The sequence below is a fragment of the Salvelinus alpinus genome, chromosome 22 (genome assembly GCF_045679555.1).
Source record: "Salvelinus alpinus chromosome 22, SLU_Salpinus.1, whole genome shotgun sequence".
Classification (NCBI taxonomy): domain Eukaryota; kingdom Metazoa; phylum Chordata; class Actinopteri; order Salmoniformes; family Salmonidae; genus Salvelinus; species Salvelinus alpinus.
Window position 1 is genome coordinate 40,793,342 of NC_092107.1, and position 19,747 is coordinate 40,813,088.

General features: G+C 48.7%; 1 protein-coding gene across 2 annotated transcripts in view; it reads left to right on the plus strand.

Moving 5' to 3' along the window:
• Positions 1-19,747, plus strand: part of dync2h1 (dynein cytoplasmic 2 heavy chain 1) — a 337,560-nt gene that overhangs the window by 101,292 nt on the left and 216,521 nt on the right. For both annotated transcript variants that reach the window (XM_071360118.1, XM_071360119.1), the window contains 3 exons: positions 1,180-1,314; positions 3,887-4,030; positions 14,957-15,046. In XM_071360118.1, the coding sequence (XP_071216219.1) occupies positions 1,180-1,314; positions 3,887-4,030; positions 14,957-15,046 (369 nt within the window). The remainder of the gene's footprint in view (positions 1-1,179; positions 1,315-3,886; positions 4,031-14,956; positions 15,047-19,747) is intronic.

Sequence of the window (19,747 nt, forward strand, 5' to 3'; positions counted from 1 at the left end):
ATCTGATTAGATATTCTGACATGTTTCACTGCCGTTTGAACACAAACATTCCACTTCTTCATTATGCATCAAATGTCCACTTCTCAGTCCTTTCAGTTAGAACACAACACAATGTCTCTTTCTGCTGTACATCACACAATCTCTCCCTAACTTCTGCTGTACATCACACAATCTCTCCCTAACTTCTGCTGTACATCACACAATCTCTCCCTAACTTCTGCTGTACATCACACAATCTCTCCCTAACTTCTGCTGTACATCACACAATCTCCCTAACTTCTGCTGTACATCACACAATCTCCCTAACTTCTGCTGTACATCACACAATCTCTCCCTAACTTCTGCTGTACATCACACAATCTCTCCCTAACTTCTGCTGTACATCACACAATCTCTCCCTAACTTCTGCTGTACATCACACAATCTCTCCCTAACTTCTGCTGTACATCACACAATCTCTCCCTAACTTCTGCTGTACATCACACAATCTCCCCCTAACTTCTGCTGTACATCACACAATCTCTCCCTAACTTCTGCTGTACATCACACAATCTCCCTAACTTCTGCTGTACATCACACAATCTCTCCCTAACTTCTGCTGTACATCACACAATCTCTCCCTAACTTCTGCTGTACATCACACAATCTCTCCTTAACTTCTGCTGTACATCACACAATCTCTCCCTAACTTCTGCTGTACATCACACAATCTCTCCCTAACTTCTGCTGTACATCACACAATCTCTCCCTAACTTCTGCTGTACATCACACAATCTCTCCCTAACTTCTGCTGTACATCACACAATCTCTCCCTAACTTCTGCTGTACATCACACAATCTCCCCCTAACTTCTGCTGTACATCACACAATCTCTCCCTAACTTCTGCTGTACATCACACAATCTCCCTAACTTCTGCTGTACATCACACAATCTCCCTAACTTCTGCTGTACATCACACAATCTCTCCCTAACTTCTGCTGTACATCACACAATCTCTCCCTAACTTCTGCTGTACATCACACAATCTCCCTAACTTCTGCTGTACATCACACAATCTCTCCCTAACTTCTGCTGTACATCACACAATCTCCCTAACTTCTGCTGCCCTTCCTCTATGTATCTTTCTCCTCCTCTTCTCTCTCTACTTCTCTCTCTCCTTCCTTGTCTCTTGTCTCTAGACTTTGGCTACAGCTCAGGGGAATATCCTGGAGAATAAGGAGCTGATCAACTCTCTGAACCAGACCAAGTCTAGCAGCGCCCTCATACAGGACTCACTGAGGGAGTCACACAGACTCCAGGCCTCCCTGGACCAGGTACACGTGCGCACACACACACACACACACACACACACACACACACACACACACACACACACACACACACACACACACACACACACACCCCGCTTCCTCTCACACACTGAGCTGTAAACCTCCTCATCAACCTCCCATAGGGTTTGTACACAACACCCCAAACTGCTGTGTGTGAATGACAGAGGAGAATACATCAACCAATCACAGGAGAATAGAAGAGTCTGGAGTCTGTCAGAACAGATGGAACACTCCGAGAGAGAGGGGGGTGAAAGAGAGATGAGACAGAGATGCTCTGGGCTGAGAGAGAGAGGGATTGGAGAAGGATTGAGTGTGAGAGATTGATTGAGGGAGACAGGGTGCATGAGAGGGAGAGATGGAAAGACGGAGGAAGGGAGAGTGTGATTGAAGAGGAGAATAAGACTGAATGGTTAAACTAAATGGATACTGTGTGTTACTGTGTGTTGCTGTGTGTTGCTGTGTGTTGCTGTGTGTTGCTGTGTGTTGCTGTGTGTTGCTGTGTGTTGCTGTGTGTTACTGTGTGTTGCTGTGTGTTGCTGTGTGTTGCTGTGTGTTACTGTGTGTGTTACTGTGTGTGTTGCTGTGTGTGTTGCTGTGTGTGTTACTGTGTGTTGCTGTGTGTTCCTTTGTGTGTTCCTGTGTGTGTTACTGTGTGTGTTGCTGTGTGTTGCTGTGTGTTACTCTGTGTTACTCTGTGTTGCTGTGTGTTACTCTGCGTTGCTGTGTGTGTGTTACTGTGTGTGTGTTGCTCTGTGTGTGTGTGTGTTGGTGGAAATATTTATTTATTTATTTAATCATAAGCATTTAGACCTAGGTCATTGTCTGTATGTCTGGCTGTATGTCTGGCTGTCAACCTGGCTGTCTGTCTGGCTGTCACCCTGGCTGTCTGTCTCTCTCTCCGTGTGTGTGTGTGTGTGTGTGTGTGTGTGTGTGTGTGTGTGTGTGTGTGTGTGTGTGTGTGTGTGTGTGTGTGTGTGTGTGTGTGTGTGTGTGTGCTCAATGAGCAGTGTCTCTATCAACTCAATTAACCATGAGGACATTGAGTCCCACATTATACTTTACAGCCAATTACAGAGAATGATAATATTAACAGCACTCTTTGCCCACAGCAATGTTGGTTTTAATTGTGGGTTTCTTTTGGCCTTTGTTGAGATGGGATGGAGTTGAGGTGTGCTCAAGTCTGTGTGTGTGTCTGTGTGTGTGCGTACCTGTACCTCTGTTTGTGCATGAGGAAAATATAATTATTCCTCTAGGGGGCAGTGTGATACCAGTTCTGACTGTCTGTCTCCTCTCTCCTCCCTCTCTCTCCTCCCTCTCTCTCTCCTCCCTCTCGCTCTCTCTCCTCCCTCTCGCTTCTCTCTCTCTCTCCCTCTCTCTCTCCTTCCTCTCTCTCCTATCTCTCCTCCCTCTCTCCTCCCTCCCTCCCTCTCTCTCTCATCCCTCTCTCTCTCTCCTCTCTCTGTCTCCTTTCTCTCCTCCCTCTTGCTCACTCCCCCCTCTCCCTCTCTCTCCTCCCTCTCCCTCTCCCCTATCTGATTTCCTCTCTTTCTCACACCACACCTCCCCATTTTTGCTCTCACATTCCCCCTGCTCTCACATTCCCCCCTGCTATCACATTCCCCCCGCTCTCACATTCCCCCTGCTATCACATTCCCCCCGCTATCACATTCCCCCTGCTATCACATTCCCCCCGCTATCACATTCCCCCCGCTATCACATTCCCCCCGCTCTCACATTCCCCCTGCTCTCACATTCCCCCCGCTATCACATTCCCCCCGCTATCACATTCCCTCCGCTATCACATTCCCCCCGCTATCACATCCCCCCCGCTATCACATCCCCCCCCGCTATCACATTCCCCCTGCTCTCACATTCCCCCTGCTCTCACATTCCCCCTGCTCTCACATTCCCCCCGCTCTCACATTCTCCCTGCTTTCACATTCCCCCCGCTATCACATTCCCCCCGCTATCACATTCCCCTGCTCTCACATTCCCCCTGTTATCACATTCCCCCCGCTATCACATTCCCCCTGTCCTTATATCTCTCTTGCTCTCTCCTCTTTCACTGCCTCTTTCCTATTTCCTGTTATTTTCTCACCCTTTCTTGTTCATTCCACTGAATTTCTTCTCCCCTCCCTCTTCCTCCCCTCTCTTTTCACCCCTCCTCTTCCTCCCCTCTCTCTTCACCTTCTTTCCTTCCTCTTCATCTTCTCCCCTCTCTCTTTCTCCCCTCCTCTTCCTCTTCCTCCCCTCTCTCCCTCTTCTCCCCTCCTCTTCCTCTTCCTCCCCTCTCTTCCTCTTCTCTCCTTCCTCTTCCTCTTCTCCCATCCCACTTATCACCTCCCTCTTCCTCCTCTCCCTCCCTCCCTCTTCTCTCCCCTCCCTGTTCTCTCACCTTCCTCTTCTCTCACCTCCCGTTTTCTCCTCTTCTCCCCTCCCTCTTCTCCCTTACATCTTCCTCTTCTCGCCTCCCTCTTCCTCCTCTTTCCTCCCACCTCCCTCTTGGTCTTTCTCCCCTCCCTCTGTCTCTCCCTCTCTCTCCATCTCTCCCCAGGAGCGTGATGCCTACCTGCCGTTAGCTGAAAGTGGCAGTAAGATTTATTTTGTCATAACGGACCTCTCTAGGATCAACAACATGTACCGGTTCAGCCTGGCCTCTTTCCTACGCCTGTTTCAGAGAGCACTGCAGAGCAAGAAGGTAACACACACACACACACACACACACACACACACACACACACACACACACACACACACACACACACACACACACACAGAGGGACGTTAATCCTGTATTTGCAGTGTCCCCAGCCAGACGGAGAGGAAGGGTTCAGCTGTGTTGACATTCTCTCCTAACCTTCTCCAGCCCCTCTGAGCTCCCTATATTTCCTCCCATCAGACCCCTCTCCTTTCCTCCCATCAGACCCCTCTCCTTTCCTCCCACCAGACCCCTCTCCTTTCTTCCCATCAGACCCCTCTCCTTTCCTCCCATCACACCCCTCTCCTTTTCTCCCATCAGACCCCTCTCCTTTTCTCCCATCACACCCCTCTCCTTTTCTCCCATCACACCCCTCTCCTTTTCTCCCATCACACCCCTCTCCTTTTCTCCCATCACACCCCTCTCCTTTTCTCCCATCACACCCCTCTCCTTTTCTCCCATCATACCCCTCTCCTTTTCTTCCATCAGACCCCTCTCTCCTCCCATCAGACCCCTCTCCTCTCATCAGACTCCTCTCTCCTCCCATCAGACTCCTCTCTCCTCCCATCAGACTCCTCTCTCCTCCCATCAGACCCCTCTCTCCTCCCATCAGACCCCTCTCTCCTCCCATCAGACCCCTCTCTCCTCCCATCAGACCCCTCTCTCCTCCCATCAGACCCCTCTCTCCTCCCATCAGACCCCTCTCTACTCTCTCCTCCCATCAGACCCCTCTCCTCTCATCAGACTCCTCTCTCCTCCCATCAGACCCCTCTCTCCTCCCATCAGACTCCTCTCTCCTCCCATCAGACTCCTCTCTCCTCCCATCACACTCCTCTCCTCCCATCAGACTCCTCTCTCCTCCCATCAGACCTTTCTCTCCTCCCATCAGACTCCTCTCACCTCCCATCAGACCTCTCTCTCCTCCCATCAGACCTCTCTCTCCTCCCATCAGACCTTTCTCTCCTCCCATCAGACTCCTCTCTCCTCCCATCAGACTCCTCTCTCCTCCCATCAGACCTTTCTCTCCTCCCATCAGACTCCTCTCTCCTCCAATCAGACCCCTCTCACCTCCCATCAGACCCCTCTCACCTCCCATCAGACCCCTCTCACCTCCCATCAGACCCCTCTCACCTCCCATCAGACCCCTCTCTCCTCCCATCAGACCCCTCTCTCCTCCCATCAGACCCCTCTCTCCTCCCATCAGACCCCTCTCTCCTCCCATCAGACCCCTCTCTCCTCCCATCAGACTCCTCTCTCCTCCCATCAGACTCCTCTCTCCTCCCATCAGACTCCTCTCTCCTCCAATCAGACCCCTCTCACCTCCCATCAGACCCCTCTCACCTCCCATCAGACCCCTCTCACCTCCCATCAGACCCCTCTCTCCTCCCATCAGACCCCTCTCTCCTCCCATCAGACCCCTCTCTCCTCCCATCAGACCCCTCTCTCCTCCCATCAGACCCCTCTCTCCTCCCATCAGACTCCTCTCTCCTCCCATCAGACTCCTCTCTCCTCCCATCAGACTCCTCTCACCTCCCATCAGACCCCTCTCTCCTCCCATCAGACCTTTCTCTCCTCCCATCAGACCTTTCTCTCCTCCCATCAGACTCCTCTCTCCTCCCATCAGACTCCTCTCTCCTCCCATCAGACTCCTCTCTCCTCCCATCAGATGGGATCAGGAGGTACTGGGTGTAGTCATGGTATGATAATGGAATCAGGAGGGACTGGGTGTAGTCATGGTGGGATAATGGGATCAGGAGGTACTGGGTGTAGTCATGGTGGGATAATGGGATCAGGAGGGACTGGGTGTAGTCATGGTATGATAATGGGATCAGGAGGGACTGGGTGTAGTCATGGTGGGATAATGGGATCAGGAGGGACTGGGTGTAGTCATGGTGGGATAATGGGATCAGGATGGACTGGGTATAGTCATGGTGGGATAATGGGATCAGGAGGGACTGGGTGTAGTCATGGTATGATAATGGGATCAGGAGGGACTGGGTGTAGTCATGGTATGATAATGGGATCAGGAGGGACTGGGTGTAGTCATGGTGGGATAATGGGATCAGGATGGACTGGGTGTAGTCATGGTGGGATAATGGGATAAGGAGGGACTGGGTGTAGTCATGGTATGATAATGGGATCAGGAGGGACTGGGTGTAGTCATGGTATGATAATGGGATCAGGAGGTACTGGGTGTAGTCATGGTGGGATAATGGGATCAGGAGGGACTGGGTGTAGTCATGGTGGGATAATGGGATCAGGAGGTACTGGGTGTAGTCATGGTGGGATAATGGGATCAGGAGAGACAGGGTGTAGTCATGGTGGGATAATGGGATCAGGAGGTACTGGGTGTAGTCATGGTATGATAATGGAATCAGGAGGGACTGGGTGTAGTCATGGTATGATAATGGAATCAGGAGGGACTGGGTGTAGTCATGGTATGATAATGGAATCAGGATGGACTGGGTGTAGTCATGGTGGGATAATGGGATCAGGAGGGACTGGTTGTAGTCATGGTGGGATAATGGGATCAGGAGGGACTGGGTGTAGTCATGGTATGATAATGGGATCAGGAGGGACTGGGTGTAGTCATGGTGGGATAATGGGATCAGGAGGTACTGGGTGTAGTCATGGTGGGATAATGGGATCAGGAGGGACTGGGTGTAGTCATGGTATGATAATGGAATCAGGAGGGACTGGGTGTAGTCATGGTATGATAATGGAATCAGGATGGACTGGGTGTAGTCATGGTGGGATAATGGGATCAGGAGGGACTGGTTGTAGTCATGGTGGGATAATGGGATCAGGAGGGACTGGGTGTAGTCATGGTGGGATAATGGGATCAGGATGGACTGGGTGTAGTCATGGTATGATAATGGGATCAGGAGGGACTGGGTGTAGTCATGGTGGGATAATGGGATCAGGAGGTACTGGGTGTAGTCATGGTGGGATAATGGGATCAGGAGGGACTGGGTGTAGTCATGGTATGATAATGGGATCAGGAGGGACTGGGTGTAGTCATGGTATGATAATGGGATCAGGAGGGACTGGGTGTAGTCATGGTGGGATAATGGGATCAGGAGGTACTGGGTGTAGTCATGGTGGGATAATGGGATCAGGAGGGACTGGGTGTAGTCATGGTGGGATAATGGGATCAGGAGGTACTGGGTGTAGTCATGGTGGGATAATGGGATCAGGAGAGACAGGGTGTAGTCATGGTGGGACAATGGGATCAGGAGGGACTGGGTGTAGTCATGGTGGGATAATGGGATCAGGAGGGACTGGGTGTAGTCATGGTGTGATAATGGGATCAGGAGGTACTGGGTGTTGTCATGGTATGATAATGGGATCAGGAGGGACTGGGTGTTGTCATGGTATGATAATGGAATCAGGAGGGACTGGGTGTAGTCATGGTATGATAATGGAATCAGGATGGACTGGGTGTAGTCATGGTGGGATAATGGGATCAGGAGGGACTGGGTGTAGTCATGGTGGGATAATGGGATCAGGATGGACTGGGTGTAGTCATGGTATGATAATGGGATCAGGAGGGACTGGGTGTAGTCATGGTATGCTAATGGGATCAGGAGGGACTGGGTGTAGTCATGGTATGATAATGGAATCAGGATGGACTGGGTATAGTCATGGTATGATAATGGAATCAGGATGGACTGGGTGTAGTCATGGTGGGATAATGGGATCAGGAGGGACTGGGTATAGTCATGGTATGATAATGGGATCAGGAGGTACTGGGTGTAGTCATGGTATGATAATGGGATCAGGAGGTACTGGGTGTAGTCATGGTGGGATAATGGGATCAAGAGGTACTGGGTGTAGTGATGGTGGGATAATGGGATCAGGATGGACTGGGTATAGTCATGGTGGGATAATGGGATCAGGAGGGACTGGGTGTAGTCATGGTGGGATAATGGGATCAGGAGGGACTGGGTGTAGTCATGGTGGGATAATGGGATCAGGAGGGACTGGGTGTAGTCATGGTGGGATAATGGGATCAGGAGGGACTGGGTATAGTCAAGGTATGATAATGGAATCAGGATGGACTGGGTGTAGTCTTGGTGGGATAATGGGATCAGGAGGTACTGGGTGTAGTGATGGTGGGATAATGGGATCAGGAGGGACTGGGTATAGTCATGGTATGATAATGGAATCAGGATGGACTGGGTATAGTCATGGTATGATAATGGAATCAGGATGGACTGGGTGTAGTCATGGTTGCATAATGGGATCAGGAGGTACTGGGTGTAGTCATGGTGGGATAATGGGATCAGGAGGGACTGGGTGTAATCATGGTATGATAATGGGATCAGGAGGGACTGGGTGTAGTCATGGTATGATAATGGGATCAGGAGGGACTGGGTGTAGTCATGGTGGGATAATGGGATCAGGAGGTACTGGGTGTAGTCATGGTGGGATAATGGGATCAGGAGGGACTGGGTGTAGTCATGGTGGGATAATGGGATCAGGAGGTACTGGGTGTAGTCATGGTGGGATAATGGGATCAGGAGAGACAGGGTGTAGTCATGGTGGGACAATGGGATCAGGAGGGACTGGGTGTAGTCATGGTGGGATAATGGGATCAGGAGGGACTGGGTGTAGTCATGGTGTGATAATGGGATCAGGAGGTACTGGGTGTTGTCATGGTATGATAATGGGATCAGGAGGGACTGGGTGTAGTCATGGTATGATAATGGAATCAGGAGGGACTGGGTGTAGTCATGGTATGATAATGGAATCAGGATGGACTGGGTGTAGTCATGGTGGGATAATGGGATCAGGAGGGACTGGGTGTAGTCATGGTGGGATAATGGGATCAGGATGGACTGGGTGTAGTCATGGTATGATAATGGGATCAGGAGGGACTGGGTGTAGTCATGGTATGCTAATGGGATCAGGAGGGACTGGGTGTAGTCATGGTATGATAATGGAATCAGGATGGACTGGGTATAGTCATGGTATGATAATGGAATCAGGATGGACTGGGTGTAGTCATGGTGGGATAATGGGATCAGGAGGGACTGGGTATAGTCATGATATGATAATGGGATCAGGAGGTACTGGGTGTAGTCATGGTATGATAATGGGATCAGGAGGTACTGGGTGTAGTCATGGTGGGATAATGGGATCAGGAGGTACTGGGTGTAGTCATGGTGGGATAATGGGATCAGGAGGGACTGGGTGTAGTCATGGTGGGATAATGGGATCAGGAGGGACTGGGTGTAGTCATGGTGGGATAATGGGATCAGGATGGACTGGGTATAGTCATGGTGGGATAATGGGATCAGGATGGACTGGGTGTAGTCATGGTGGGATAATGGGATCAGGAGGGACTGGGTGTAGTCATGGTGGGATAATGGGATCAGGAGGGACTGGGTGTAGTCATGGTGGGATAATGGGATCAGGAGGGACTGGGTATAGTCAAGGTATGATAATGGAATCAGGATGGACTGGGTGTAGTCTTGGTGGGATAATGGGATCAGGAGGTACTGGGTGTAGTGATGGTGGGATAATGGGATCAGGAGGGACTGGGTATAGTCATGGTATGATAATGGAATCAGGATGGACTGGGTATAGTCATGGTATGATAATGGAATCAGGATGGACTGGGTGTAGTCATGGTTGCATAATGGGATCAGGATGGACTGGGTGTAGTCATGGTGGGATAATGGGATCAGGAGGGACTGGGTGTAGTCATGGTGGGATAATGGGATCAGGATGGACTGGGTGTAGTCATGGTATGATAATGGGATCAGGAGGGACTGGGTGTAGTCATGGTATGCTAATGGGATCAGGAGGGACTGGGTGTAGTCATGGTATGATAATGGAATCAGGATGGACTGGGTATAGTCATGGTATGATAATGGAATCAGGATGGACTGGGTGTAGTCATGGTGGGATAATGGGATCAGGAGGGACTGGGTATAGTCATGGTATGATAATGGGATCAGGAGGTACTGGGTGTAGTCATGGTATGATAATGGGATCAGGAGGTACTGGGTGTAGTCATGGTGGGATAATGGGATCAGGAGGTACTGGGTGTAGTCATGGTGGGATAATGGGATCAGGAGGGACTGGGTGTAGTCATGGTGGGATAATGGGATCAGGAGGGACTGGGTGTAGTCATGGTGGGATAATGGGATCAGGATGGACTGGGTATAGTCATGGTGGGATAATGGGATCAGGATGGACTGGGTGTAGTCATGGTGGGATAATGGGATCAGGAGGGACTGGGTGTAGTCATGGTGGGATAATGGGATCAGGAGGGACTGGGTGTAGTCATGGTGGGATAATGGGATCAGGAGGGACTGGGTATAGTCAAGGTATGATAATGGAATCAGGATGGACTGGGTGTAGTCTTGGTGGGATAATGGGATCAGGAGGTACTGGGTGTAGTGATGGTGGGATAATGGGATCAGGAGGGACTGGGTATAGTCATGGTATGATAATGGAATCAGGATGGACTGGGTATAGTCATGGTATGATAATGGAATCAGGATGGACTGGGTATAGTCATGGTTGCATAATGGGATCAGGAGGTACTGGGTGTAGTCATGGTGGGATAATGGGATCAGGAGGGACTGGGTGTAGTCATGGTGGGATAATGGGATCAGGAGGGACTGGGTGTAGTCATGGTATGATAATGGGATCAGGAGGGACTGGGTGTAGTCATGGTGGGATAATGGGATCAGGAGGGACTGGGTGTAGTCATGGTATGATAATGGGATCAGGAGGGACTGGGTGTAGTCATGGTATGATAATGGGATCAGGAGGGACTGGGTGTAGTCATGGTATGATAATGGGATCAGGAGGGACTGGGTGTAGTCATGGTGGGATAATGGGATCAGGAGGGACTGGGTGTAGTCATGGTATGATAATGGGATCAGGAGGGACTGGGTGTAGTCATGATATGATAATGGGATCAGGAGGGACTGGGTGTAGTCATGGTTGGATAATGGGATCAGGAGGTACTGGCCCCTCACACACAGACACACTTATTCCCATTTGCTAGATATTTATCTTCTCAGCCCACCTCAACCTTTCCATCTTCTGAAATAAACACACACACAGTTTGGCTGCCTGTTGCTACGGTGACCAGCTGCTGCTTGGCGACATTCCTGGATGGCACCGTTTACAAAGAGAACCCACGGGATTTGGGGAATTAGCGCTTAGTCTCACCCCAACGAGAGTTCACACACTGTACAACAGCCTGAGTTGTGTGTGTCGCTGAACGTTGCGCTCGGCTTTTGTGTTTGTGTTTGTGTGTGTGTGTGTGTGTGTGTGTGTGTGTACTGTGAGCTATGTATGATCTCTGATTGGTAGATGGTCTCAGAGCTGAGATGAAAGCAGTAAGGGGGAGAGATGAGGAGAGATACTGGGGGCATAGAGATGAGGGCAGCAAAGGAGAGATGAGGAGAGATACTGGGGTCATAGAGATGAAGGCAGTAAGGGGGGGAGATGAGGAGAGATACTGGGGTCATAGAGATGAAGGCAGTAAGGGAGAGAGATGAGGAGAGATACTAGGGTCATAGAGATCAAGGCAGTAAGGGGGAGTGATGAGGAGAGATACTGGGGTCATAGAGATGAAGGCAGTAAGGGGGAGAGAGGAGAGATACTGGGGTCATAGAGATGAGGGCAGTAAGGGGGGAGATGAGGAGAGATACTGGGGTCATAGAGATGAAGGCAGTAAGGGGGAGAGAGGAGATATACTGGGGTCATAGAGATGAGGGCAGTAAGGGGGAGAGATGAGGAGAGCTACTGGGGTCATAGAGAATAGAGATGAAGGCAGTAAGGGAGAGATACTGGGGTCATAGAGATGAAGGCAGTAAGGGAGAGATGTGAGGAGAGATACTAGGGTCCTAGAGAATAGAGATGAAGGCAGTAACGGAGAGATACTGTTGTCATATGGAATGGTGATGAAGGCAGTAAGGGAGAGATGAGGAGAGATACTGGGGGCATAGATAATAGAGATGAAGGCAGTAAGGGAGAGATACTGGGGTCATAGAGATGAAGGCAGTAAGGGGGAGAGATGAGGAGAGATACTGGGGGCATAGAGATGAAGGCAGTAAGGGAGAGATGAGGATAGATACTAGGGTCATAGAGATGAAGGCAGTAAGGGAGATATACTGGGTTCATAGAGATGAAGGCAGTAAGGGAGAGATGAGGAGAGATACTAGGGTCATAGAGATGAAGGCAGTAAGGGAGATATACTGGGGTCATAGAGATGAAGGCAGTAAGGGGGGGCGATGAGGAGAGATACTGGGGGCATAGAGCATAGAGATGAAGGCAGTAAGGGAGAGATATGAGGAGAGATACTGGGGGCATAGAGAATAGAGATGGCGGCAGTAAGGGGGAGAGATGAGGAGAGATACTGGGGTCATAGAGATGAAGGCAGTAAGGGAGAGATGAGGAGAGATACTGGGGGCATAGAGAATAGAGATGAAGGCAGTAAGGGAGAGAGATGAGGAGAGATACTGGGGTCATAGAGATGAAGGCAGTAAGGGAGAGAGATACTGGGGTCATAGAGAATAGAGATGAAGGCAGTAAGGGAGAGAGATGAGGAGAGATACTGGGGTCATAGAGATGAAGGCCGTAAGGGGGAGAGATACTGGGGTCATAGAGAATAGAGATGAAGGCAGTAAGGGGAAGAGATACTGGGGTCATAGAGAATAGAGATGAAGGCAGTAAGGGGGAGAGATACTGGGGTCATAGAGAATAGAGATGAAGGCAGTAAGGGAGAGATATGAGGAGAGATACTGGGGTCATAGAGAATAGAGATGAAGGCAGTAAGGGGGAGAGATACTGGGGTCATAGAGAATAGAGATGAAGGCAGTAAGGGAGAGATACTGGGGTCATAGAGAATAGAGATGAAGGCAGTAAGGGGGAGAGATACTGGGGTCATATAGAATAGAGATGAAGGCAGTAAGGGGGAGAGATACTGGGGTCATAGAGAATAGAGATGAAGGCAGTAAGGGAGATATACTGGGGTCATAGAGATGAAGGCAGTAAGGGAGAGAGGCTTGGCTTGATTCTCTCCACTTTATTTATTTCTCTGATCCCTATACCTTGGGACTTTGGTGTAATTGGACATGACATGGTTTGTTTGTGTGTGTTTGCGTGTGTGTGTGTGTGTGTGTGTGTGTGTGTGTGTGTGTGTGTGTGTTTGCGTGCGTGGAAATTGGACAGAGCAGGCTCTAACCCTGCACCCTTCCCTATGATGACTCCATTCCACACCCTCTCTGACAGCTTTACTGGCGACCCCCAACCCAGCCGCCACTTCAAGGAGAACTTCAAACATTGTGTGTGTGTGCGTGTGCGTGTGTGTGTGTGCGCGTGCGCGCGTGTGTGTGTGTGTGTGTGTGTGTGTGTGTGTGTGTGTGTGTGTGTGTGTGTGTGTGTGTGTGTGTGTGTGTGTGTGTGTGTGTGTGTGTGTGTGTGTGTGTGTGTGTGTGTGTGTGTGTAATTGAGGAGAATTAGTTCTGTCCGTGCACTGCAGTTGATGGGGCCTTCAGACGGTCGTGTTCCCATTGAGATGTGCTCTGAATGAGAGATAGAGGGGGAGACCGTGTAATGGGTGTGTTTTCTACACACAGGGAAGACAGAGGGACTATAGGAGGAGGAATAGAGAGACTGGAGAGGAGGGGGAATAGAGAGACTGGGGAGGAGGGGGAATAGAGAGACTGGGGAGGAGGGGGAATAGAGAGACTGGGGAGGAGGGGGAATAGAGAGACTGGGGAGGAGGGGGAATAGAGCGACTGGAGAGGAGGGGGAATAGAGACTGGAGAGGAGGGGGAATATGGAGACTGGGGAGGAGGGGGAATAGAGAGACTGGAGAGGAGGGGGAATAGAGAGACTGGAGAGGAGGGGGAATATAGAGACTGTAGAGGAGGGGGAATAGAGAGACTGGAGAGGAGGGCGAATAGAGAGACTGGGGAGGAGGGGGAATAGAGAGACTGGAGAGGAGGGGGAATAGAGAGACTGGAGAGGATGGGGAATAGAGAGACTGGAGAGGAGGGGGAATAGAGAGACTGGAGAGGAGGGGGAATGGAGAGACTGGAGAGGAGGGGGAATAGAGAGTCTGGAGAGGAGGGGGAATAGAGAGACTGGAGAGGAGGGGGAATGGAGAGACTGGAGAGGAGGGGGAATAGAGAGTCTGGAGAGGAGGGGAATAGAGAGTCTGGAGAGGAGAGGGAATAGAGAGAGGCGGAATAGGGTGAGAGAGTTCTGCTAACTTTCTTCCATGTTTTTAGCACATATCACTATTGGCCCATCCTCAACACATCAATAAATCACACTGCCGTGAAAGGTGAATAAATCACACTGCCGTGAAGGGTAAATAAATCACACTGCCGTGAAGGGTAAATAAATCACACTGCCGTGAAGGGTAAATAAATCACACTGCCGTGAAGGATAAATAAATCACACTGCCGTGAAGGGTGAATAAATCACACTGCCGTGAAAGGTGAATAAATCACACTTCCGTGAAAGGTGAATAAATCACACTGCTGTGAAAGGTGAATAAATCACACTGCCGTGAAGGGTGAATAAATCACACTGCCGTGAAAGGTGAATAAATCACACTGCCGTGAAAGGTGAATAAATCACACTGCCGTGAAAGGTGAATAAATCACACTGCCGTGAAGGGTGGATGAATCACACTGCCGTGAAGGGTAAATAAATCACACTGCCGTGAAGGGTGGATAAATCACACTGCCGTGAAGGGTGAATAAATCACACTGCCGTGAAGGGTAAATAAATCACACTGCCGTGAAGGGTAAATAAATCACACTGCCGTGAAGGGTAAATAAATCACACTGCCGTGAAGGATAAATGAATCACACTGCCGTGTGACTCGTTTGTTTTACAATGTAACTGACAGCTGTCATCCATCTGTCTATCACCCATCCCCAGGAGGCAGAGACTACGGAGGCCAGGATAGCAGCCCTGGAGGCCAGTCTGAAGAGCATGGTGTACGAATACGTCTGCCGCTCACTCTTCAAGGTCAGAACACACACATGCATACACTGCAGTCAAGGACAGGTGATGTACAGAATAAGGTGTCTGCTGGCAGGACGGACGTGTGTGTGTCACAGGAGGTTGGTGGCACCTTAATTGGGGAGGATGGGCTTGTGGTTACGACTGGAGTGTAATGGTATCAAATACATCAAACACATGGTTTCCAGGACATTAGTATGAGCTGTCCTCCCCTCACCAGCCTCCTAGTGTGTGTGTGTGTGTGTGTGTGTGTGTGTGTGTGTGTGTGTGTGTGTGTGTGTGTGTGTGTGTGTGTGTGTGTGTGTGTGTGTGTGTGTGTGTGTGTGTGTGTGTGTGTGTGTGTGTGTGTGTGTGTGTGTGTGTGTGTGTGTTTGTGTGTCAGTCAATAGATATGGCTGGAGGACAGACAGTATCTGCATTAACCTCTCAGCTCAGTCCATCTGCTGCCGTCCTCACATTAACATAGAGGAAACACTGGATGACATTACCATGAGGCTACGCTGTTCCTCTGTCCTCAGAGAGAGTGGAGGAGAGGGTGAGGAGACAGAGAGAAAGGTTGCTATGGTTAAGGTGATATCTGTTGGTTTGACAGGTTCCAGGTGTTGTTGCTGTCTGATGTGGCTGTCAGTGTGTCAGTCTCTCTCTCTCTTTCTTTCTCTCGCTCCCTCACTCCCTTTCTCTTCTCCCTTCCCTTCTGTCACTGGATCGGCAGTCCACACGCACACACAGATAATGAAATAGTATCATAAAGGGGAGTTTAAGTGATCTATAATAACAGGCTTCCTCTGGTCAAGTAGTAATCTCTGGTGATTCACACCTGAAAAACTTAGTCCGATTAGTCAGGACTGGTGCTAGAGGACACTGGACCTCTGAAATGCCAGTGCGGGCGTGCGTGTGTGTGTGTGTGTGGAGAGCAGCAGCCCTCTGCATGGGCATCACGTCGGAGCAGAGGGAATGCTGGGTAACGGCGGAGTGGAAAGGTCAGGCTTTGAGATGAGACGCTCTGAAGTTTTCCTTTTGTTCTCCAACACATACACACAAACACACACACACACACACTCCATATATCCTACCAGAGACACGAGAGTAAACTAAAGAGGCGTGTGTTTGAGTTTTTATTGGAGTTCTGAATACTTCATCTCCTCTGAGAGAAAGAAAGAGAAATATATGAGGCAGGAGGAGATAAAGACCTTTCCTGTCTAGATAAAGACCTTTCCTGTCTGTCTAGATAAAGACCTTTCCTGTCTAGATAAAGACCTTTCCTGTCTGTCTAGATAAAGACCTTTCCTGTCTGTCTAGATAAAGACCTTTCCTGTCTAGATAAAGACCTTTCCTGTCTGTCTAGATAAAGACCTTTCCTGTCTAGATAAAGACATTTCCTGTCTGTCTAGATAAAGACCTTTCCTGTCTGTCTAGATAAAGACCTTTCCTGTCTAGATAAATACCTTTCCTGTCTAGATAAAGACATTTCCTGTCTGTCTAGATAAAGACCTTTCCTGTCTGTCTAGATAAAGACCTTTCCTGTCTGTCTAGATAAAGACCTTTCCTGTCTAGATAAAGACCTTTCCTACAGTTGAAGTCGGAAGTTTACATACACTTAGGTTGGAGTCATTAAAACTCGTTTTTCAACCACTCCACAAATTTCTTGTTAACAAACTATAGTTTTGGCAAGTCGTTTAGGACATCTACTTTGTGCATGACACAAGTAATTTTCCCAACAATTGTTTACAGACAGATTATTTAACTTATAATTCACTGTATTCCAGTGGGTCAGAACTTTACATACACTAAGTTGACTGTGCCTTTAAACAGCTTGGAAAATTCCAGAAAATGATGTCATGGCTTTAGAAGCTTCTGATAGGCTAATTGACATCTGTAGACCTCCACAAGTCTGGTTCATCCTTAGGAACATTTTACAAACGCCTGAAGGTACCACGTTCATCTGTACAAACAATAGTACGCAAGTATAAACACCATGGGACCATGCAGCCGCTCAGGAAGGAGACGCGTTCTGTCTCCTAGAGATGAAGGTACTTTGGTGCGAAAAGTGCAAATCAATCCCTGAACAACAGCAAAGGACCTTGTGGAGATGCTGGAGGAAACAGGTACAAAAGTATCTATATCCACAGTAAAACGAGTCCTATATCGACATAACCTGAAAGGCCGCTCAGCAAGGAAGAAGCCACTGCACATGGGGACAAAGATCGTACTTTTTGGAGAAATGTGCTCTGGTCTGATTAAACACAAATAGAACTGTTTGGCCATAATGAACATCGTTATGTTTGGAGGAAAAAGAGGGAGGCTTGCAAGCCGAAGAACACCATCCCAACCGTGAAGCGCGGGGGTGGCAGCATCATGTTGTGGGGGTGCTTTGCTGCATGACGGCCTGGTTAACTTCACAATATAGATGGCATCATGAGGCAGGGAAATTATGTGGGTATATTGAAGGAACATCTCAAGACATCAGTCAGGAAGTTAAAGCTTGGTCACAAATGGGTCTTCCAAATGGACAATGACCCCAAGCATACTTCCAAAGTTGTGGCAAAATGGCTTAAGGACAACAAAGTCAAGGTATTGGAGTGGCCATCACAAAGCCCTGATCTCAATCCCATAGAACATTTGTGGGCAGAACTGAAAAAGCGTGTTTAAGCAAGGAGGCCTACAAACCTGACTCAGTTACACCAGCTCTGTCAGGAGCAATGAGCCAAAATTCACCCAATTTATTGTGAGAAGCTTGTGGAAGGCTACCCGAAACGTTTGACCCAAGTTAAACATTTTAAAGGCAATGTTACCAAATACTAATTGAGTGTATGTAAACTTCTGACCTACTGGGAATGTGAGGAAAGAAATAAAAGCTGAAATAAATCATTCTCTCTACTATTATTCTGACATTTCACATTCTTAAAATAAAGTGGGGATCCTAACTGACCTTAAGACGGAATTTTTACTAGGATTAAATGTCAGGAATTGTGAAAAACGGAGTTTAAATGTATTTGGCTAAGGTGTATGTAAACATCTGACTTCAACTGTATCTAGATAAAGAGATTAATGTTGAGTGTGGGGACATGCATCGTTTCTTACTACTGCCATGGATGGTAACATGAATGGTATCCTCTATGACTTTGCAATGCTGTTACCACTGGTGTAAAGTACTTAAGTAAAAAATACTTTAAAGTACTACTTAACTATTTTGGTGGGGGGGGGGGGGGGGTGGTATCTGTACTTTACTATTCATATTTTGGACAACTTTTACTTCCCTACATTCCTAAAGAAAATAATGTCATTTTACTCAATACATTTTCCCCGACACCCAAAAGTACTTACATTTAGAATGCTTAGCAGGACAGGAAATAGTCTAATTCAGGCTCTTATCAAGAGAACTTCCCTGTTCATCCCTACTGCCTCTGATCTGGAGGACTCACTAAACAGAGAACATCCCTGTTCATCCCTACTGCCTCTGATCTGGAGGACTCACTAAACAGAGAACTTCCCTGTTCATCCCTACTGCCTCTGATCTGGAGGACTCACTAAACAGAGAACTTCCCTGTTCATCCCTACTGCCTCTGATCTGGAGGACTCACTAAACAGAGAACATCCCTGTTCATCCCTACTGCCTCTGATCTGGAGGACTCACTAAACAGAGAACATCCCTGTTCATCCCTACTGCCTCTGATCTGGAGGACTCACTAAACAGAGAACATCCCTGTTCATCCCTACTGCCTCTGATCTGGAGGACTCACTAAACAGAGAACTTCCCTGTTCATCCCTACTGCCTCTGATCTGGAGGACTCACTAAACAGAGAACATCCCTGTTCATCCCTACTGCCTCTGATCTGGAGGACTCACTAAACAGAGAACATCCCTGTTCATCCCTACTGCCTCTGATCTGGAGGACTCACTAAACAGAGAACATCCCTGTTCATCCCTACTGCCTCTGATCTGGAGGACTCACTAAACACACATGCTTTATTTGTAAATTATGTCTGAGTGTTGGAGCTTTCCCCTGGCTATCCGTAAATTTAAAGGGTGGGAGATCACCATTGTCAGAGGACGTCGGGAGATTTGGAAACCGGCCACTAGGGGCAACAGTGAGCGCTGTTACCTTGAAGTAGGTTTCGAATGGGGATGGCGTCTGCCTCTGGTTTAAAAGGTTGCATGTTGGTATCAGCAATAGAAAGTAATTTTTTTGTTTTAAGCCTATCCCAAACCTTAACCCTTCGGAGTTAATGCTTAACCTTAAGAATTCGGAATTAATGCCTAAAGTTAACCTTAAACACTTTGAAATTTGACATTTGAGAGACAGGGATGAACATCTAATTGTGACGTGAGACTATGAGAGTTTGGAGAGAAAGCCATCCCCCGGCCATAGTTTGAGTGACAGTTCCATTTGAGGCAGAGTCTTCCCAGATCACCTCTAACTCAACACAGCCGCAAGGCCGCTCCCCAATCACTACCTCTCAGCCCAGACACACAGACAACTCCACAGAGAACTATGTGTGTGTGTCTGAGACGTGTGTCTGTAGAGACTCTGTCCCTCTCTGTTTTAGTTCACACAGAGACAAAGTCCCACCAGGTAAGCAGTGTGCATCCGTTCTCTCAATCTTTATTTAAACACGTCAGCACAGATGACAGGCGACAGCTCTGACAGACCCATCCTACGTCATGTGACAAGGATAGTGAAGTTTTACTGGAAAGATCCCCACATAC